Consider the following 23,181-nt stretch of genomic DNA (forward strand, 5'->3'; position numbering starts at 1 on the left):
TATTTATGCCTCACCTTTCCTCCTCTTGTAAGGAATCCAAGACAGCTTACAAGGCTCCCTGCCTCTCCATTTTATCCTCACAACAACCCTGCAAGGTAAGTTTGGCTGAGAACCTGCGACTGGCCCAGTTACCCAGTGAGCTTTGTGGCTGAGTGGGGACTAAGACCCAGAGCTCCAGAGCTCCAGCCAAGCACTGTAATCACTACTCCACATTTTCTACTAGGATGCCTAGTACAAATCCTTTCAAAGGATCTCTGCTAGCACTGCTGAGGGGAAGCTTGGCTAGGTTTATTTCACAAACATAAATAATAAGCCAACATCATTTTTTATTCTGGTGTAGCTGCAGGTGACTGTATCTGGTTCAGGTTCCTAGCCCGGATAGTAGGGGAGCTTTAACTCATCCCTCACCTAGATACCTGCATTAGACATCTGCACTGTCTATTGAAAACTCGTTATTAAAACCCCATCCCCATGGTAGGATTCAAAACCTGAGCACCTCAAATGAAATGAATGTCTATTCCATAGGCCCTGCTGTGTTATGACCTAGCACAAAGGAGCTCCATGTGAGGGAGACAGATCCACCCCAGAAGTTCCAGTTGCTCTCATTGTAAGATCTACTGACATAAACTGACCTAAAGTGGCAATAAGCCTGAAAATGGGTGGTGTTCCAGGGACAGGAGCAGCTGTGGCCCTTCCGGGCCCCAGAATTAGGCCCCTTGCCTAGGTTTGCTACCTGAACCAATGGGAAGGGAAATCTTTAAGAACAACAGATGTGTGAAGATAGGTGAACGCATCCTTCCATCTAACCTAGTCAGCAGGAGTCTAGTGGAAAACCCCATTATTAGAGGACAGGGAAGATAAATCCTGTTCTGCAGTCTTTAGCTGCATGAGGAAAACCAATGGGGCTGAGTCCAAGATTAATCTGTAGCTATTAAGCAGAAATTTAGGTTTATATCAGAACAATTGTTGGTCAGAAGTTTGATTTTACAATATTAATACATATAACATAGTACTATTTGAAGAAATGGACAAAAGCTTTTTCATCTAATATAACAGAATTTTCTTTCCCATCAGTTATCCCTATGGCTTCTCCATCATGACCACACCTTTTGTGTGAAAGGCAGGAACATTTGCTCCTGGAAAGCAAGTAAATGAATTTACAGAACCCCATGTGTTCTCCCCAGAGGAAAAATACTCAATGCTTTCTCAGGTGTTCCTTTTAAAGTGATGTTCTTCGCAGGACTTAGTTATACTTACACTGAGTCTCATGAACCCAGCAGACTTACTTTCAGTTAAACCTGACTAGGACTTGGCATTATTGGACAACCAACATGAAAGACAAGACAAGAAGAACGTACTTGAGTGGCTCATTAAATCGAATGGTTGCAGCACAGTGGAAGATAATGTTGACTTCAGAAAGAAGTTCATCAGTGTCTTCAGCAGTGATGGCCAAGTTTGGCTGGATGAATTCAGCACTGATTGGTTTAATCTTTTCATGGAAGTTGGGCCACTCTTCTCGGACTCTGTCAAACACCTAGAACACACACGTAACAATCTCACTTAACAAGGATAATAAACAAAAGGAAGGTCCATTCTGATGCCCTGTGGCCATCAGAAGATGTGGCGGGCTCTGTGTGAGTGGTAAGAGTGATTTTTGGTACTTAGACAAAAACTGTTCTTTTAAAAATAAATATTTAAAAAGATTATTTTACAGCCTTAGGTTATTTAATATTTATATGTATGTATGACTGAATAAGTTAATAGCAGAAATGAAAAAATCAATTCAAAGATTTCCCCAACTTACTCTTCTTGGTACAAAATTATAATTTAACCCACCAAACTGCTCTTGGTGCATCCCTTATTTAAAGTCTATTAATCAGGAGGTTAATATAACTAAAGCTGCCTAGAGAATGGAATTATAAACTATTGACACTATCAGAATTTAAGAATATATAGGAATGACACCATCTTTATTTCTCATTCGCAGCATATTCCAGGAGACTGCTAAAATTCTGAACAGGTGAGTGAAGTCAGTTATGAACTGGAATGGGATAACAAATAGAAGCTTAGTCCTGGCAAGACAACAGTGCCGGCCATTACTAGAACCCTTTCTCTGTGGAGTGCTTCTTGGATTTCATTCACCAAATTAATATCACTCTGAGCATTTTGGTCAGTGAGGCAACAGAATGGCCCAGTTCCAAATTACTTTCAGGGTTGAGTATTATCACCCCCAAAGATTTCGTGCAGGGCTGTGCCCTTTTTAAGGCTTCTGCCTTTTCTGATGTCCAGACCAGGTTATAGATCCAGCCTGGTGTAGACAACTGATTGATGGAAGCATGGCAAAAGTTTTGGAATCAGGAGAAACAGGTACTTGTTATGGGTGGCAATGCTATTTAATACCTTGCAATTGCTGCATGGGTTCTTCACACCTTCTGCTTCACAAGGAGCACTGGAGTAGCCACAGGAGAAGTCACTGGCCTTAATGTTTAGTTAAAAAAAATTCCCGTAAGGGGCAAGCTTTGGTTTTGATATGGAGAGAATCCAGGCAAGAGGAATCTAAGCCCTAAGCATGAGGTCTGTTGGACAGTTACATGACTAGTGGGGTTGGTGCTCCATTTCTCTTCTCCCTAACACAACACCAAACTGTCAGTACTTGGCACGAGACCTCTTCAAAGACATAGGTTCTCACAGTGTCTAATGTGCATTGCCCCTAGCAGGAGGCCAGGTCACTGCAGATGAAAGGAAGATCTCCATGGGCCATGCAGGAACAGCCATGTCATCCCTAGTGCCAGCACATTTTCCAGATTATGTAAGAGTTCTTTTATGTCTTTGGCTCTCCAAAGCAAGGGGAACTATCTTATGAAGTCAAATGCTTTCAACTGTTTCTACTGCCAGTGGGAAGTTCATAGGAAGGGGTGGAATCTACTGAGCAGTGACAAAAGTAGTCTCCATGAAATTATTAGGGGTGCCTGACTGCACCATGGCAAAGCTATGTATCATTTCTGGACTCTGATGAATCAAATCACCATAAATGGTTGTAAGGAGCCCATACAGGAGCACAGTTATGACAGCTGACCCTTGCCTTACTATCTTGTAAGCTATGGAGGCACCCCATTTCTTAGTATTACATGTTAAGTAGGTTTGGCAAATCAGCTGCCTGAAAAATGCCCGGTGAGGCTGCAGTAGAATCAGAGATCCCCTTGTTTTTTATTATTTCTTTCTTCAGGAGTCAACTTCACCCAGACTTCTCCTAGCTGTGAATGCTCTTCAGCAGAAGAGGTGCTAACCAAAGAGACGCCCTCTTGCATGTGGGTTAGGGATTAGTATGAAAGTTTCATTGGAGCTGAATGACTATTACAGATACAGAGTTGCCCATTTGGTGACAGACCCACCAGTAGACAGATCAGGAACCCCGACCTGGCTTAATCATGCAGAAGTACACATGAAGTTGATTGGTGAGAGAAACAGAATAGATAAAAGGCAGTACTTCTTTACATAGCTCACAGTTCAACTATGGAATTCACTTCCTTAAGATGCAGTGATGGTGACTAATTTGGCCTTAAAAGGGAACAGAAAAAAATTCACAGAGAAGAAGACTATCAGTAGCTACTAATCCTGAAAAGTTATATGCTACCACGAATGTGCCTATGTATACAAGTTGTTGGGGAACATGGGCAGGAGAGTGTTAGTACACTGATATCCTGCTTGTGGGATCCTGTGAGGAGATGGTTTGCCACTGTATGAACAGAATGCAGGACTAGATGGACCCTTGGTCTAATCCTACATGCCTCTTCTTATAGTTAAGAGAACTATAAGAGGAGAACCTCTCTCCTACAGGGAGAACCAGATTCAATAAGAGATAAAATGAGAGCTGGGTCAGGCATTTGGTAATGAGAGGTATGGAACACATGCTGTGGAACACACAGTTCAAGTAAAAGCATGCAAGGAGTTGAACAAACTTTGCTTTATTTAGAAGTATCCTCATGCTTCCATAAGGAAGATTCTTTGTGGTCGATTTGTGTTATAGTCTGTGATCAATTTGTATGATTTTGAAGCAAGTATGGAAAGCAATACTTGCTTTCTTGCTTTCAGGGATGATGAATCTTACTTTGCATGAATAAAGGAGGATATAGAAAATTAGACGTTCTTATTGCTGAAATCCAAAATACAATATATCTAGCCCAGTAGAAAAGGAAATGGAAAGCAGATGTGTCACTGATTGAAAAATATGGTGACTTTGCTGCTGAAATTTATGGGTCCCACTTTTCTATGGCTGTTGCAAGTACTATTGCACAGCTACTGATTTATGGCGTACAGATGAATACTACCCAATACCAATAATACTATGTGAATTCAAAATACAGATGCATTTCAGATAGTGAATGAGCATTTTTTCTTTGTCATGTACCACTTTAAAATATGCTAGTGATTAGATCCCTCCCTGTATTCATTTTAAACTGACACATTCACACTTCTACGAGAACACATGACGATTCTTCAGTTTTTATACTTGGGTATGCATATCTGACTTAAAGCAAACTGCACTTTATTTTAAACAATGCCAGTATAGACCTCCTGCTGGGAGGAGCATAGGAGAAGATGCAGGAGAGTTCAGCACTTTGCATGCTCTAATTCTTATTCCTGCATATAAAGCTAAATTATGGTTTGTCATAATGTACAAGCCAGTCCTTTAAACTCAATTTGAAGTAGCATTAAATTTCATTATGGAAAGACACAGCTTGCAAAACCTTGTAAATAGGGTCCAAACAACTCAGCTATCTTGACTGATTCAACAAAAACGCAGTGTGATGACTGCAGCAGGATTTTTACTTCTTAGCAAATGTTTTCAAAACATATGGTCCTGAGACCAAGTCAGTACTGTTTAGGTTCCTGACATTCCAGGTTCCTATGGAGTATAGATCTTTGCAGCATTGAACGGACAGGTCATTGCAGAGAGCTCTGACAAAAGGTGATCCACTGGAGAAGGAAATGACAATGCACTCCAGTATCTTTGCCATGAAAACCCCATGGACAGTACCAAAAGGCAACAGGATATGGCACCGGAAGATGAGCCCCTCAGGTCAGAATGTGTCCAATATGCTACTGGGGAAGAGCAGAGGGCTAGTACTAGTAGTGCCAGAAAGAATGAAGCAACTGGGACAAACCCAAAAGAACAGTCAGTTGCAGATGTATCTGGTGGTGAAAGGAGAGTCCGATGCTGCAAAGATCTATACTCCATAGGAACCTGGAATGTAAGATCAATTAATCAAGACAAGCTGGATGTGATTAAACAAGAGATGACAAGACTGAACATCAACATCTTAGGAATCAGTGATCTAAAATGGACAGGAATCAGTGAATTTAATTCAGATGACCATCAGGTATACTACTGCGGGCAAGAATGCCTCAGAAGAAATGCAGTAGCCTTCATAGTCAATAAAAGAGTAGGAAAAGCAGTACTGGGATACAATCTCCAAAATGACAGAATGATCTCAGTTCAAATCCAAGGCAAACCACTCAACATCACAGTAGTCCGAGTCTATGCCCCAACCACTGGTGCTGAAGAGGCTGAAGTTGACCGGTTCTGAGAAGGCCTAGAGCACCTTCTAGATTTAACACCAAAAAATGATGTCCTTATCATCATGGGGGATTGGAATGCTAAAGTAGGAAGCCAAAAGATATCCAGAATAACAGAAAAGTTTGGCCTTGGATTACAAAATGAAGCAGGGCACAGGCTGGTAGAATTTTGTCAAGAGAATACGATGGTCATAGCAAACACTCTTTTCTAACAGCCCAAGAGACGACTCTACACATGGACATCACCAGACGGTCAACACAGAAATCAGATTGACTATGTGCTCCACAGCCAACAATGGAAAAGCTCTATACAGTTAGTAAAAACTAGACCAGGAGCTGACAGTGGCTCAGATCATGAGCTTCTTGTTGCAAAATTTAGTTTTAAATTGAAGAAAGTAGGGAAAAGCACTACGCCGCTCAGGTATGACCTAAATCATATCCCTGATGAATATACAGTAGAGGTGACAAATAGATTTAGGGAATTAGATCTGATAGACAGAGTGCCTGAAGAACTATGGACGGAGGTTCGCAACATTGTCCAAGAAGTAGCAACTAAAACCATCCCAAAGAAAAAGAAGTGCACGAAAGTAAAATGGATGCCTGAGGAAGCTTTACAAATAGCTTAGGAAAGTAGGGAAGCAAAAGGGCAAGAGAGAAAGAGAAAGATACATCCAATTGAATGCAGAATTCCAGAGAATAGCTAGAAGATATAAGAATGCCTTCTTCAATGAACAGTGCAAAGAAATAGAAGAAAACAATAGAATAGGATGACCAGAGATCTCTTCAAGAAAATTGGAGTTATGAAGGGAACATTTCATGCAAAGGGCATGGTAAAGGACCAAAATGGCAGGGACCTAACAGAGGCAGAAGAGATTAGGAAGAGGTGGTAAGATTACACAGAAGAACTATACAAGAAACAGCATAATGTCCCTGATAACCACAATAGGGTGGTCACTGACCTCAAGCCAGACATCCTGGAATTTGAAGTCAAATGGGTCTTAGGAAGTCTGAGCAACAACAAAGCTAGTGGAGGTGACAGCATTCCAGCTGAGCTATTCAAAATCTTAAAAGATGATGCAGTAAAAGTGCTATACTCAATATGTCAGCAAATTTGGAAAACTCAGCAGTGGCCACAGGATTGGAAAAGGTCAGTTTACATTCCGATCCCAAAGAAGGGCAATGCCAAAGAATGTTCAAACTACTGCATCATTGTACTCATTTCACATGCTAGCAAAGTTAGGCTCAAAATCCTACAATCTAGGCTCCAGCAGTATGTGGACCAAGAACTACCAGAAGTACAGGCAGGATTTTGAAGAGGCAAAGGAACTACAGATCAAATAGGGAGTTCCAGGAAAACATCTACTTTTGCCTCATTGACTATGCTAAAGCCTTTGATTGTATGGATCACAGCAAATTGTGGCAAGTTCTTAAAGAGATGGGAGTACCAGACCATCTTATTTGTCTCTTGAGAAATCTATATGCAGGACAAGAAGCAACAGTGAGAACTGGACACGGAACCACTGATTGGTTCAAAATTGAGAAAGGAGTTCGGCAAGGCTGTATACTGTCGCCCTGCCTATTTAACTTATATGTAGAGTACATCATGAGAAAGGCGGGGCTAAATGAATCACCAGTTGGAATTAAAATTGCTGGGAGAAATATCAACAACCTCAGATATTCAGATGATACCCCTCTAATGGCAGAAAATGAAGAGGAACTAAAGAGCCTCTTGATGCGGGTGAAGGAAGAGAGTGCAAAAGTTGGCTTGAAACTCAACATTAAGAAAACTAAGATCATGGCATCTGATCCTATCACTTCCTGGCAAATAGATGGGGAAGAAATGGAGGTAGTGACAGATTTTATTTTCCTGGGCTCCAAGATCACCGCAGACGGTGACTGCAGCCAAGAAATTAAAAGATGCTTGCTCATGGGGAGGAAAGCTATGGCAAATCTAGACAGCATACTAAAAAGCAGAGACATCACTCTGCCAACAAAAGTGCGTATTGTCAAGGCTATGGTTTCCCAGTTGCAATATATGGCTGTGAAAGTTGGACCATAAGGAAGGCTTGATGCGGAAGCATTCAGGTGCTGGAGGAGACTCCTGCGAGTCCCTTGGACAGCAAGGCGACCAAACTGGTCAGTCCTTGAGGAGATCAACCCTGACTGCTCTTTAGAAGGCCAGATACTGAAGATGAAACTCAAATACTTTGGCCACCTAATGAGAAGGAAGGACTCACTGGAGAATAGCCTAATGCTGGGAACAATAGATGACAAAAGAGGAAGGGGGCAGCAGAGGATGAGGTGGCTGGATGGAGTCACTGAAGCAGTCAGAATGAGCTTAGGTGGTCTCCGGGGGATGGTGGAGGACCGGAAGGCCTGGAGGAATGTTTTCCATGGGGTCGCGATGCATCGGACACGACTTCACGACTAACAACAACACCAGCAATGCCAATAATACTCAATCTATGACAAAACTGATGAGGAGTTGGGGTGTGTACACTGCCAAACTAAGCTCTCAGCCATTCCAAATAGTTTAAAAAATCTTAGGAAAAGTAACTTTTAGGAGACACCAAAGAATTGCACAAATCAGTCCTTCACTGAGGCCCCAGAAGATACTGTCAAACATGGCACCTCCCTAACAATAACACGCTATTAAATAGAAATTCATACAGATCTGGAGGTATTCCAGTAGTACCCAATAAGTTTTGGGCCAGCCCAAACTGTACACTGAAACCTCCAGGGGAGCATTTCCCACAAACTGGCATAGCTCTCTTCTATCATTTAGGCATCAAACATACTGCCATTCTGCCAATAACAGCTTCTCTATATATCTCAGGCTTGCACAACCTTTTCTGCCTTGATGGCCACTTTGATGCTGGCTTGGGCAGGAAGGAATTGGGTCCTGTATGCAAGTGACACAAAAAATGTGGTACAGCAGTTTTTATACTGAAACCTGGGGAAAAGCTAACTGGAGCTGGGAAGCATCCAGTTTGGATCAAATCAAAATGGGAGAGCTGGAGTACCTGCCTTTAAAGGAGAAGCTAAATATAGTGGGCATTTCAGAAACTCAGTTGGGATACAGTCCTTTCTGGATATAATCTATATAGGAAAGACAGGGTAGGGGGAAATGGAGGAGGTGTTGCCCTCTATGTTAAAAGAGGCAATAGCATCCAGCAGACTTGATAATCTAACATGTGAAGGCTCCTCCACTGAAGCACTGTGGGTGAAAATTCCTCACTCCAAAACTAACTTAGTCACAAGAGCATGGTATGGTCCTCCAGATAAGAATGCTCAGGGTGATCTTGAGATGGGGAATGAAATCAGGAAGGGCCACCAACAAAGGCCGTGCTGTAATAATGCTTCAGCTACCCAGACTTTGACTAGATAATGCATGTTCTATTTCTGACAGAGGTTAGATTCCTCCATGTCCTAAATGATTGTGTCGTAGAGCAGTTGGTCATTGAATCAACTGGGGGTGGGGGGGGGGGCAATCCTGGATTTAGTTCTAGGTGAAACTGCCCAGGCAGGATGTGAGGCTGTTGAACCATTAGGTAACGGTGACCATGCTTACATCAGATTTAATATAAAGTTAGGTGGAAGACTGCTTAAGAGGGTGAACATTGTTTCATTTGATTTCAAAGAGAAAACTTCTTTAAAAACTGAGGGAATTGGTAAAGAAGAAGCTGAAGAGGGGGATCAAAAGGTTTGTTTATTTATTTATTTGTACATGTATTTATAGGATGCCAAGGCCTTCCTGGGTGGTTTACAAGTTTAAATCCCTTCAAAGTGTTTAGAGAGCACAGTAGTGTCTTATTCTTCAAACTTAATTTGTTTGAACTGTTTGGACTCTGAATCATTCGAAGTCCGAATCAGTTTTCCCCATGAGCAATAATAGAAAGTAAGGATACCACAAGGCAAGGAAACATGATCTTAATGCCCTAACATTACAAAATTTTGCAATATATGACTTGGTCTCTGTCTCACAGTACAATTCCAACTATAAAATCTGCCAAAAAAGCCTAAGCACCCTGCTTAACCTCATCTTCCAACCTTGTGACTGATAGAAAATCCAAGATATTTTTAGAGGCCTTCAGACAAAATGGTATTAGCAATGGAAATTCCCTGATCTGATAACTTTAAAGTTGAATATAAATAATATAAATGCCACCATTTACATCTTTGTTGAGATTTCTAAACTATATGTAATTATTGCAGCAAAGCATATTCCAATTAGGTTTTTAAACAGAGTATTTACATTTACTCTGACAGATTCACAGAATAAGAGATCAATCCTATGGTCCACAGACATGGCTTGCTTGACCTTAGGATGCAGAAGAGTTACTCCTTGAGGCCATAATCAGAATGCTGAGAAGTAATCGTGAGAGGAGCACTCAGATTTCTCACCCTTTCCAGCCACTGTGGAAAGCTCTGGAGCAGCTAAGGACTGGGGTGGCTAGAAATGGACACAGATCCACAAGATCCACCCAGCACCCAGTTCCCACAGCCAAGTGGGTGAAACAAAATCAACATAGCAACATTTAAAATGAATGTCCTGCTAAGCATAACTTTTAAATATTGGAATATTGCTTTGTAGATGAACGCCACACTACTTAATAAATGGAAAACATTAATGTCACATTTTATTTGGCAGAAAAAAATCCTAGAGTTAGTCCTCATGGTTATATCACCCCAGAAATTCAAACCATGTAGCACTCTCCTGCATTGAATATTATACATTTATTATTGCATTTATGGTATTGATGCACTACTAAATACAAAAAATCCCTTAGCAGTTCATATATTAAAGTTACAGCTAAAGTATTATATTAAAAACAATCCCAATTACAGTGATATAGAGCAATACAATGAGTAGTAAAATGGATCAGCGCAATTAATTTCATTAACAAGGCAGGAAAATTACAAAATTCAGGAAAACAGAAAAGATGAGAAGGCAAGCAGCCATGAGATGTTTTCTGACAGCCAGCTGGTCCCACTAGACTTTCCTGTTTCTTCTGTATTGTTCTTAGGGGGAGCCCACAGCAGGGATGGCTCTTTATGAGCATCTCCTCAGAGCAGGTCTAAGCACAGAACTGTAGCCCCATCCATCCACTGCATAGTTGCCAGCAGCCAAGCACTGAGTAGCAAGCTGTGAGAGTAAAGCAATCCAAAAGAGCAAAGCAAGCAGAGTTCAGAAAAGACGATGAAACAACAAGAAGGTGCTCCTGCTAGCAGGCAGTAGCAGCAGAGGAGACAGAGCACCAGGTGTCTTTTGTCAGCCCCCTTCTGCTCAGTAGTTTCCTCTCTGAAGCTCCATGTATCGATTCTATGCTGCCTATGTTAACCAGGGTTCACATCATATGAAGCAATATGGATAGACCAGCTGGTATTAAGGACACACTGGTTTTACAAAGAAATGATAAGATAGGAAATGATAGTAAGAAATATGTAAGATACAGAAATGACAAACTTCAGTCTTAGCAATTTATATAAACTTTGGAAATTATATAAGATTAAACTGAGTTCAGTTTTACCAGTTTGAAAAGGTTAGGCTGACCTCTTACAACCTGACTTCTTACTACTAGTAATTATAATTAATAGAATGAGGATCAAACAGTATTAGGTAAAACAATTTTTGAGGAGAAATATAATCTCACAGGATGGCAAAAGGAGAAGGGGACAGCAGAAGACGAGGTGGCTAGATGGAGTCACTTGGGCAGTGGGTGTGTGCTTGGGTGGATTTCAAGGGATGGTGGAGGACAGGAGAGCCTGGAGGAATGTTGTCTATGGGGTCATGATAGGTCAGACACGACTTTGTAACTAACTGTCATGACTGATGACTCTACAGAGACGTCTACTTGTGAGGAGGAGGCAGGAGCTAGCAGTGAGAGTTGGGCATTGGAACAAGGGGACTTATATTTGAGGCCCAGTGCCCAGATGGCCCCTCTGCAGCCTGGCTCTGAGACTGCTGAGCAAGGAACCTCTCTACAGCCTGACCCCGTAGCCTCTGAGAGAATAGCCTCCCCACAGGGTGATGGGGAGGCGTCTGAAAGAGCAGCTTCCTCTGATTCCAGCTCTGAGCTGCCTGAACAAGTGCCCCTCCCCAGCCTGGCTCCTGACCTGAAACTGCTGAGCAGAGTTCAGGAGAACAAGGGGATTTAACGGGAAGTTTGGCAAACGCTAAAGTTAGGAGATCTTTAAGACGACAAATACAATTACGATGACAGGCCAGAGGTCTGCCCCACCCACGAGCGGAAAAACGAGACAGGAAGGTCTGATACCATGTGGTCTCCTGAGGTAGCTCAGAAAGGAAGCAGCAACTGAACTGCAAGGGGCTAGTTATTAGAGCTTATCAGTCACATCGTAAATCTTGTAGTGAATAGCAATAAAAGTCTTTAGTTTCACTGCCGGCTGCTGTGTGAGTTAATTGGAGATGTGAGTTATGACCTCACAACACTAACAAGAAATAATCTCACAGAGTTCTGATTTTTAAAAATGGCAATATTGAAAGTTATCACCTTAATACAATGTAATCAAAATTCTGGGAAAGACATTGGATAGGCTCATAATAGGGAGAGATCTAGAAACCCTAGAGAGGGAAGGGAGATTGGTGGCCACATGACACTCCTGCAAAAAACAGGTCCTGCCAGACAAACCTTGTGGAATTCAATGGCAAGGTTCTGAGGTGGCTAGATGGAAGGGATGGAAGGGATGTGGTTTACCCAGATTTCAGCAGGGCCTTTGGCAAGGTGCTGCATGATATTCTGGTTGAGAATCTGATGAGTTTTCAGACAGATCAATGCACTGTCTGATGGATTAGGGCATGGCTGACAGACCACAAGCAGAGGGTGACTATCAGTGGGGAATCATCAGAATAGCAGCCAGTGATGAGCAGAGTCCCCCAGGTCTCATTTCTTTACTAGTGACCTGCAGGAGGGGGTGGCCAGTCTACTGATCAAATCCACAGATGTTACCAAACTGGGGTGGGGGTGGCCACAACTGGGAAGCAGGTATTCCAGATCTAGAGGAAGGTACCTGTGGTAGCAGGTGTGGGACAAAAGGACATAGCTAGGTTAGAATCAGTTCAGCACAGGGTCACATGGATGGAAGCTGGATTGGGGGAGATGACATATAAGATGAAATTGAGGGAGATGTATCTTTTCAGCATGGAGAAGAGGAGACTCAGAGGAGATCTTATAGCGACATGTAGGTAGGTGAAGCTATGTGAAGGGGTGTCGCACAGTGGAGGGTCATGACCTATTCTTTTCTGCAGTGGAGGACAGGACATGTTCCAGTGGAGCAAAGTTCACGAAACCAGGTTTCAGGATGGATGTCAGGAAGTACTTCCTGACAGATAGGACCCTAGAATATAGAATGGGCTTCCGTGGGAGGTAGGGAGGGCATCAGGGAGGGTGTTCAAGGAAAGATGGGAAAACCACATGTTGGATATTACATGAGTGGATCTGGCTGGGACCAGGGGTCAGACTAGATAACCTCAGAAGCCCCTTCTGACTCACTGTGTTTCTTAGTTTCTAAATCTCATTTTTTCAATATTGTAGAGCAGATGTAGAACATCCAATTTAATATTTAAATAGGGCTCACTAACAGAATACTCCACCTTTGAAACAATATCAAATGAGGTACCTAAGGGAACTCTAAGACAATTATATAAAATTATAGTTAATATAATATAAGCTTTTATGTATGGGATTAAGTAAAATAAAATAGCCCAAAGAGTATATTCTGTGAAATAGGAGATGGATTGGATCCATAATGGAAGCACATAACAACTGCAACATACTTTGCCTGAAGTTCAAAGAGAACTTTTGCAAAATACTCTTTAGATGGTATTTAACACCACTCAGTAAAATCTATAGGTAAGTAGAGGATAAGTGCTAATTTTTGTTCTAGTGGAACAAATAATATGCTATGCTTTTCAGTCCCCCCCCCCCCCGAAAAAAAGGATCATTTGGAGGATGGCAAAGGATGAAATTATGAAAATGTTATGTGAAAAGTGCTGTTTGTGTCCATTAATATTTTTATTTAAAGATATTAAAGATATATGCCCAATGATGGATGTGGAAATGCCTCTTCACTTACTGATGACTGCCCATATAGCAATAAGCTCTTGGTGGAAGAATTAATGTGTGATTGGTGTAAGAGGGTTTGCAATATGGTCTCAGTAATGATATTAAGAGCATTAGAGCCAGATAAAGAATACTTTATCAGAAAGTATTTTCTTCACAGAAAAACTGAGTCTCATAATTGTTAAATTTCGGAATTAAGTATGTTATTTACTTTTAAGGCAATTTATAATCAGTATGGGTCTGATTATATTTAAAACTTTTCTTTGTTGGTATTTGTATTTATGAATCAATGTAAGATGAAATATTTTCCTTTATCTATTTGAACGTCTCTGTATTACCAAAAGAATGAAACAGTTGATAAAGGGAGAAAGAATATTCTGATGGCAAGAAAACCTGGAGAGCCAGTGTGGTATAGTAGTTAAGAGCATGGGACTGGGACTCAGACGATCTGGGCTCTAGTCCCCACTCAGTCATGGAGTCAACTGGGTGACTTTGGGCCAGTCACAGACTCTCAGCCCAATCTACCTCACAGGGTTGTTGTTGTGGGGATAAGATGGAGGAGGAGAGATGATGTAAGCTGCCTTGAGCCCTTTGTAGGAAAAAGGCAGGATATAAATTGAAAAATAAATGAATAAATAAATAAAATAAAACACTGTGATGTATTAAGGAAAGGAAATCCAGGTACATCAGCTGAAATGTGTAACAGGCTATTTGTATCTTGTAATATATGTTACTCTAAAGAACAGATGTGGGAATCCTCAAATTTGATTGGAAAGCAGCTTTATGGGGGGAAACAGCAAAGGGAACAGGGTTAATTCATCCCACATCTAAATCACCTGCACCTGAAGCTGTTATTAAGCTCCTTATGTCCTTTTCTTCAACAGAGCTAACATAATGTGATACTGGTAAGGTGACTATGGGAACAGTACAGGGTGGAACGGTTAAATTCCTTTCCTCAGTGAAAGCACCACAGACTAATCCTTCCACATACCACAACTGTTCTTAACAGTCCCAACCAATATGACTGTCTGTAACTTCTGCACTCAGAGTGTTACGGGCATCCACTGGAAGGTGTAGGGAGCTGGAGGCAAAGGCTGGCTCTGAACCCTACACATAATCTGGGCAGCTGAGTTTGGTCATCTAAGCCCCTTCCCTGACACAAAGGGAGAAAAGGCTTAGGCAATGCCAAGATGGACTACATCATGGTGGAGCATCACTCCAATCTTTTCACAACCCTTTGGCTCAGGCACAACTGACATGTATCAGCTGGCAACATATGCAGATCAGCTGACAAAAGGCCAGGTGGATGTGGCTTATGCAACAGATACTTTTACTAGGTTTAAAGGGGTAGTGCTGCTAAGTCGACTGAGTCCAGGCAGTCACGTCCCAAGGAATCCAATGGATTCCCACCCGCAAATGGATTCCTCACACATCTCCACTTAGATCTTACCTTGTCCAGGAATAACCTGACCCCCTAAGAAACCAGCAATGATGTGACTTGCAATTCAGGTTTATTTGGCTGAATTTAGTCTGGTTGAACCTTGAAGAATTATGCATCCAGAGGAGAGAGATTGTACATTTCTGTCCACCATGATTTCTGTTTGTTTAGACTACTTTTTGGCTTCCACATCCTTGCTATGCCAATTAGGAGCTAGTTCAGCCACACACACTCATAATTTCTTCCCAGTGATCACTTATGTATATAAAATTGTCCTCTTGGCTTCAATCATTAGAAACAGAACTAACACATCACAGTTTTAATACTAACACAACACATTTATAACAGAAGTGATTTAATTTAGATTTACCAAAGTTTGCATAAGCAAACAATGAAAGACAAAATAACATATATGTGCAAGGTGAACCAGCATGTATGGGAAAAGGTCTTGAGGGATTTTCCTTTAACAGCAGGGGAGGGGAAGCTTCTATTCCATAAATGAGAAAAATTGACTCTTGTAACTTCTGAGTGCCCATCTTCTAGATAAGATCATTCTAGAGGACATAACATACCTGGCAACAAAAATTTATTTTAATATAAAAGAAACAAAATTCCCTTGTGAGAAACAGAGCAAGAATAGTATCTTTTTAAAAAGAGAAAAAAAAACCTAGCAAATGCACAGCTATTTCATAATAAGATGCCATTTGCTACCAAGTATACAGGCACGTATCCAACTGAAGGAAGGAACAGAAACTGGAATGAGCTTGGAAGAAGGGTTGTTCTTCCTATCTCATCCTCCCACAAGTTTTGGGAGATAAGTGGTCATCCAGCAAGACGGCTGCAAGGCCAAACCAGGCTATTGAACTCCTAGGAAATAATGTGCACGCTTAATAGGCTTATGAATAGTAACTGACACACCTCTCATAGGTAATAGGCTCATTAGCATGAACATGGGATGTATGAGCGATAGGGGGGAGCATATTAAGGAGCAGTATGATGTAGACGGATGGAGAAGATTGTGACTTCTTAGAAACCAACCAATGGCGAAGTGGGGATAGTGCTGAGCATCGGGGAAAGGAATGTATATAATCTCACTGATGTTTGAAATAATTGCTCTTTGTTTCTCACGCGAGTGAGACTCTGAGCCACAGCCTTTGCAAACGCTTCTATAAAGCTGCTTGTACCTGGCCCAGATCTTGTCTCACAGAGTTTTGAATCTTGCAATTGGCACCCAATGTGGGGCTCGAGGCATCGATTGGAGGAAACGAGAAAGAACGATCCGGGGTGCCCCACTGATTTTGGTGGCCGGTGGTGAGTCTTTGTCGGCTTCTCCTTCGACTGCTCAAGCCAAACTAAAAAGAAACAAAGAATCCGGGAGGTACAATCCAGGAGAGAACGTCAGGGATCCAGTGTGAAAACCCGCAGACCAGGCAACTCTGTGCACAGACCCAGGTGAGTAAAGAGTGTTGCTGTGTGATACAACACTGTAGTAGTCTCACTGGTCAGGACCAGAGGGGTAAAGAATGTTGCTGTGTGATACAACACTGTAATAGTCTCACTGGTCCACAATTCTCGCGTGAATGTGTCAGGATGAGAGGCATTAGAAGAGAGTAGAGACCTCTTCAGAAACGCTAACATGAATCTGAACCTGCGGTTCCATACCCAGAGGCTGAGTACGTCCCGGATTGGCCAGGGGAAGACGTGTGAGTGGTTACGGAGAAATTGTGGAATTTCGAGAATTGAGGAAAACTCTGTGTGGTAATGGGTGCTCAAAAGAGTAAAATAACTAGACCCCAGACAGGAAATGGAAGTCCACCCATCCCAACTTATTCCCCGTTGGGCTTCCAATTGAAAAAAATGGGAGGAACCAAATCTAAAAACATGGACACGAGAGCTAAGTATAATTGAGATGATTAATTACTGTACAAAGGTTTGGCCAACCTACGTATTATTACCACCCGATTATTGGTGGGATAAATATGGAGAGTCAGATACGTTTTGGATAGATCAATTAAAGAATTACATAGAGAAAATCTCAACAGAGCAGGAGATGCTCTGTGCTGTTTTCTAGAAGGGAGAGTTGGGAATTGTTAATGATCCAGGGAATCAAAGAAGCAGTACACCTCAGTCTCTTAATGTACGTAAAACTTTGTCTTTGGAATAAAAGAAAGATGATACTCCATCTGAGTACTAGTAAACAAGAAATGTATCTGATTTTATTTGTAACTATTGTAGTGAGTTTGTCTAATACTAGAAAAATGAAAAGATCTTGAATTGTGTAGAAATGGTTAGATTGAATTTACCACTGAAGAAGAAAGAAGATATTGACTTTCATCAAATTTGGAGATTCTTTCCTTTAATATCGGTCAAAAAAAAACAGGACTTTGTAAGAAATGGATGGACTGACCTTATCCCTGAAGGAGAAAGAAGATAGTGACTTCTATCAAATTTGGAACTTCTTTTTTTTATTGGCTGGAGAAACGGGACTTGGTTTAGATCTAAAAATATTTTAAGTTATTAGAAATGGATTTGCATATGGTTATAGAATGTTAAAAGATATGTAGTAAGGGGCTGACCCAGTAAGTCCAATGTATGTGATGATTGATGTTTTTAGTATTAGCTGGGAAAATTTGGCAGGAAAGGAGTTTGATCATGAGTAGAGGAAAAGTTTTGGTGCATGAGATGTTGGTGCAAGTGCTGAAAAAATTGGCTCTGCCTAAACAATTGGCAATTATTCATGTGAAGGGAGATCAGTCTGGGAATGGTGAAGAAATGAGATGAAATAGACTGGCAGGCTTGGAAGCAAAGAGGGCTTCTATTGAAGAAGCTGTGGCTCCACTATCAATACTGAACTTGATCCCCTTGGTTGAAGTTCCTTTTAAGAAGCCTTAAGTATGATGAGGCTGAAGTAGCAAGGATGAAGGAACTGGGATGAGTCAGACCCTAAAGCAGCAATTGAAGAAACTAATGTTGGAACTAAAATTGCCATGGACCAAGTGCCTGCCTCTAGCCTTATTAAGAATAAGAACTAAACCTAGGAGGGACATTGGGATCTCTCCCTGTGAGATGCTATTTGGAATACCCTACCAAGGGAAATTGGGGCTGCCCAGGATTGAATTAAGAGATAAGGTGGTGAGAAAATATGTGCAAGAACTGTCCAAGTCTTTTCTGTATTTAAGGTCAAAAGGACTCCTAGCCCAAACACCTCCCCTGGACATTCAAGTGCATCCGTTCAAATTGGGAGATTGGGTCCTGGTGAAAGGGTGGAAGGAGGAGAAGTTGCAACCCCTGTGGGAAGGTTCTTACCAAGTCATCTTAACAACTTAGGCGGCCATTCGAACAAGGGAGAAAGGCTGGACTCACCACACCCGAGTTAAAGGACCGGTACCTGAACCTGTTCAGTGGATGGCCCACACTCATTCAGATTCGTTGAAACTGACAGTAAAAAGGAACCTGAATGTTTGAATGGTGGGGGGTGGACAGTGTGGGTTCTGTGTATGGTAATATGTTTTTCCATACTGTATATATTCAGAAGCAAATGGTTACAAATACTGTGCCCTCAAGAGGAGGAAAGAAGGGCTGAAGAGATATCCTTAAACGTATTACCTGATGTGTTGGTTTTGTGATTGTACATGCATTGCCGAGTGTTGTTGCTGCAGTCATTGCCCGGATTGTGTACCCTTTATCATAGGGTGTGTTTGGAGGAATGTGATATCCTGAGTACTTTGAAGAGAAAAGGGAGTTAGAACAGAAACCTAATCTCACATCAACATCAACTCTTAAGATACCCAGGAATTAATTAAAGGCACATTATGTTCCTGCTTAAGGGAGTAATAGTGCTCCTTGCGATACAAATAAGTGAGAGCCTGAAGATATGTATCCAAAACTCAGGAGAATGGAATCCAGAGTATCCTGGGGCCTCCAACAAACCCTTGATACAGGCCTGGAATGTGGGAGGAGGAGCAGGTTTGAAGTGTAATTTCACCATAGATGTTGATCCTCGGACATGGTTGTCTGAACCTGTGGGACCTCACCCATGTCCATTTGGAGGAGTTTGATAGAGCCATCTATCACAAGTGTGTGGGATACATACCAGTGGGGCACTCCATAAGAATGTGCCAATTAATCAGACAAATACTTAGGAGAGGCATGTGCAGACATGCCCATATAGGGGATCCAGGAGTTGATGTTCAAGTGAGATGTGGAGAGGAAATCCAAGAAAAAGTTTCAGGGGTAGAAGAATTAAGAACAGAATGGAAGGGAACCAGCCAACTATCACAAAAGAGGAGGCTTAGGTTAACAATCAATGTAGTGAATGTATAACCACCACACGACAGGGTACCAACATAACACAAACTCTTGTATACCACACACAATATGACTGTAAGGAAACGAAGGGATGGTGTAAGTATAAGGACATGGAATATAGCACTTGCCAATTGAATAGTAGGATAGAATGTTATGACCCTAAGACGTCCAAACAGGAATGGGCACTACAAATAAAATCACATAAAGGCAATGTAGATAGAAGCCAGATTGTGTTAGGGCAGTCAGAATGGGACACAAATCAAAGTGGAAATCCTAACTAAGGAAACAGAAATAGCTCTTAACCTCATTGCTAAACAAAACACTCAACTTAGGACGGCAGTCTCTCAGAATAGGCTGGCCTTGGACTATTTGTTAGCTAAGGAAGGAGGTGTGTGTGGAAAGTTCAACTTAACGAACTGTTGCCTTGAGATAGATGATACAGGGAAGGCCATCGAGGAAATAACTCATATGAGAAAAATTGCTCATGTTCTGGTCCAGGAATGGACTGGCACAATAAATGTTGGAGGATGGTATGATGGAATATTCAGCAATTGGAAACAGACTCTTATGATGATTGCGCTAGGATTTGGGGGGTCTTATGTTACTCCCTTGCCTAATCCCATTAATGCGCAGTATTGTAGCTAGTACTATTAAAGGTATGACCATAGTCACAAAACCAGGAGGTACAGAAGAGCACATAAGGCTTCTGACCCTGAAAAAAGGAACAGACAAGATAATGAACAATTACTAGAACAGGTGGAAATACAGTTTAAAAAGATAAAAGATGGTGAAAAGAAAAGGGGGGATTGTGAGAAACAGAGTAAGAATAGTATCTTTTTAAAAAGAGAAAAAAAAACCCTAGCAAATGCATAGCTATTTCATAGTAAGATGCCATTTGCTATTAAGTATACAGGCACGTATCCAACTGAAGGAAGGAACAGAAACTGGAATGAGCTTGGAAGAAGGGTTGTTCTTCCTATCTCATCCTCCCACAAGTTTTGGAAGATAAGTGGTCATCAAGTGAGATGGCTTCAAGGCCAAACCAGGCTATTGAACTCTTAGGAAATAATGTGCATGCTTAATAGGCTTATGAATAGTAACTGACACACCTCTCGTAGGTAATAGGCTCATTAGCATGAACATGGGATGTATGAGCGAGAGGGGGGAACATATTAAGGAGCAGTATGATGTAGACGGGTGGAGAAGATTGTGACTTCTTAGTAACCAGCCAATGGAGAAGTGGGGGTAGTGCTGAGCATCGGGGAAAGGAATGTATATAACCTCATTGATGTTTGAAATAATTGCTCTTTGTTTCTCAGGCATGTGAGACTCTGAGCCAGCCTTTGCAAACACTTCTATAAAGCTGCCTGTACCTGCCCAGATCTTGTCTCACAGAGTTTTCAATCTCTCACCCTTACGAAAGAAAAAGACTGAGCAAAATCATTCTCAAATTCAGTCACTCCATTTGTTTTAAGTTACATGAATATGCTAATACTAAATGGAAAAACCAATGCTGATCCCTAAATTTTTATCTTTAAACCAGGCTCTAGGTTTGAAGGACATCATGCTGTTGGCATATCATATGAAATTCAAAACCAGGCAAAAACCTAGGCTTAGCCACTAACATGTATTGTAAACCTTGAGTAGTCTTTTGTTTGCAGTCATAGCCCATGTTCCAAATTTCAAAGGAGAAAAAAACAAAACAAAACAAAAACACAACAAATCTTACAACCTTATGAGAAGTTTCTTGCCTAATCAAATGCATCAACGTTCATACTGTGAATTGCTTCATAGGTCATACTTGCAATGTAAAGATAAAATAAAGTTTGATTGCAACAAGCAAGAATTAAAAGTATATCATACAGAGATATCTGATATTCTCCATCAAATTCACACACTGTGGCAATGTTAGCTTTGTCTCTGCCTAATGTGAGTTTTTTGTATCCATACACACTATATTAAGGTACACAATTGGGGAAAAAATTCCCTCCAAACCAGACAGTATTAAAACTGCTATTCACTGTATATCTAACCTGCCAGCATGTGTGTTCTGTGGCTAGAGCAAAAGTTTCCAAGAGCAAAACTTAAGAGAAAATGTGAACTGCAGCCTGGGTTAATATCACTACCATATTATATGCAATGCCAAGACTGGCATAACTGAAATGTTCCATAGAGACAACTCAGAAAAATTGCATCTTGCAGGAAAATTTGCTAAGCTGCATCCAGAGATGAAACTGTCAGGTTCCTTGCTAGGAGTGGTGGGCAAAATTTAGGCTTATGCAATCTATTTTGTTTTTTTCAATTTGAAATCTGAGATTCCCCATTTGGAGACAGGTTCAGATGGGCATGCATTCACTATGAAGCAAGAGTTTTCCCAGAGCAGATGCTCAGCCCAGCATATATATTTGATATATACTAGGGGTGGCCAAACCAAGGTTCACGAGCTGCATGTGGGTCTTTGAGTTTATTTTGCCACTTGCAGAGGGCTCAGAGCCCACCCCCCATTCCCCTCCTCCTAGTTAGATGTTGCATCCAATGGATTACTGAGCCATTCTCAATCTAGCTGCTTTACCACACTTTACAGACTTTTCCTAAACCTGTGAATAGATCTAGAATGAACCTGTGGAGATTATTAACACAAGACTCTTATTTGTGTTTTGTGAGAAATATCTGGTATTTACAGTCAAAGGGCATTGGATGCATGGTAATCTGGTCTTCTGCTATCTATTGTACAAGACACTGGAAACTGCTACCAAGTCCTACATAAAGTTAAATTCCCTACCTTGCATTTCACCAGATTCACCACTCTGCTTTGTATTGACTGCCCAGCTTTGTGCCGTACAAGAATATAAATAGTCTTTACATCATGGCTGGAACGCAGCAACTTTTCCAGTAGTACTTTGCCCAAAAATCCAGTGGCTCCTGTAACAAGTACAGACTTCCCATTGTAGTAATTTGCAACTGAAGACATGGTGTTTTCAGCTTCTAAGTTCTTTGTGGAGGTATCTAGCAGAAAGAATAAAAAAGAAATCAAGGCATTAGGTGTAAGAAATTTCTTAATTATTATCTGGAACACTGGTTTATTGAACAACTTTATTATAATGTGCTAAATAATTTTCTAGTGCTCTTCATTCTAATGAAATACTTAGAATTATATTTGGATACTTGGTTTCTTCTCAACAGGAAGTGGCAGCAAGCAAAACATGTGATATCAGTTTTTGTACATTTTCCAGAGGACCAGCCCTTGGATTTTATTTACTTTTTTTGTAAACTATAGAAAAGTCTTATGGCACCTTAAAGACTAACATATTTATGAGGTCAAAAACCCAGATCACATAAGTACAACAGTCCTATCCATGCATTTTGACATCTTGATTAATCAGGTTCTGAGCACTGGGACTCTGACACTGCTGCAGAGTTTCTGTGACAAGAGTCTGTAATCCACTTAGAGAGTCCTAGGGACTAATTTAATTGTGGAATATAACTTGAATGAATGAATGAATGAATGAATGAATAAGTATCGGCTATGCCACCCTGTTTACATTATGAATTAGCTAGGAAGCTCAACTTTTTGTTGTTGTTATTCTGTTTTTTTGCCAATGGTATTGTTGAACATAGGGGACAAGGCTAATCCCTGAAGAACCCCACACAGGAGAATGTGAGGGGTTGAGCAATATCCCCTAAATATCCCCTTCTGGAGCCAATCATTCATGCAGGAGTACAGTAGCCCCTAATCCCAACTGAGACAGCAGCTTCAGAAGGATACCATGGTTA

General features: G+C 41.2%; 1 protein-coding gene across 1 annotated transcript in view; it reads right to left on the reverse strand.

Annotated features, from left to right (window-relative positions):
* LOC123016895 (fatty acyl-CoA reductase 1-like) overlaps nucleotides 1-22,408 on the reverse strand; it is a 58,661-nt gene extending 36,253 nt beyond the window's left edge. Inside the window, exons 1-2 of the mRNA XM_044417608.1 lie at nucleotides 22,190-22,408; nucleotides 1,359-1,534 (exon numbers count right to left, since the gene is read on the reverse strand). Coding sequence (XP_044273543.1) covers nucleotides 1,359-1,534; nucleotides 22,190-22,378 — 365 coding nt within the window. The 5' untranslated portion in view covers nucleotides 22,379-22,408. The remainder of the gene's footprint in view (nucleotides 1-1,358; nucleotides 1,535-22,189) is intronic.
* Nucleotides 22,409-23,181: the final 773 nt, after the last annotated feature.

Source organism: Varanus komodoensis, unplaced genomic scaffold (assembly GCF_004798865.1).
Source record: "Varanus komodoensis strain SLA01 unplaced genomic scaffold, ASM479886v1 scaffold9, whole genome shotgun sequence".
In the NCBI taxonomy this organism is placed as follows: Eukaryota; Metazoa; Chordata; class Lepidosauria; order Squamata; family Varanidae; genus Varanus; species Varanus komodoensis.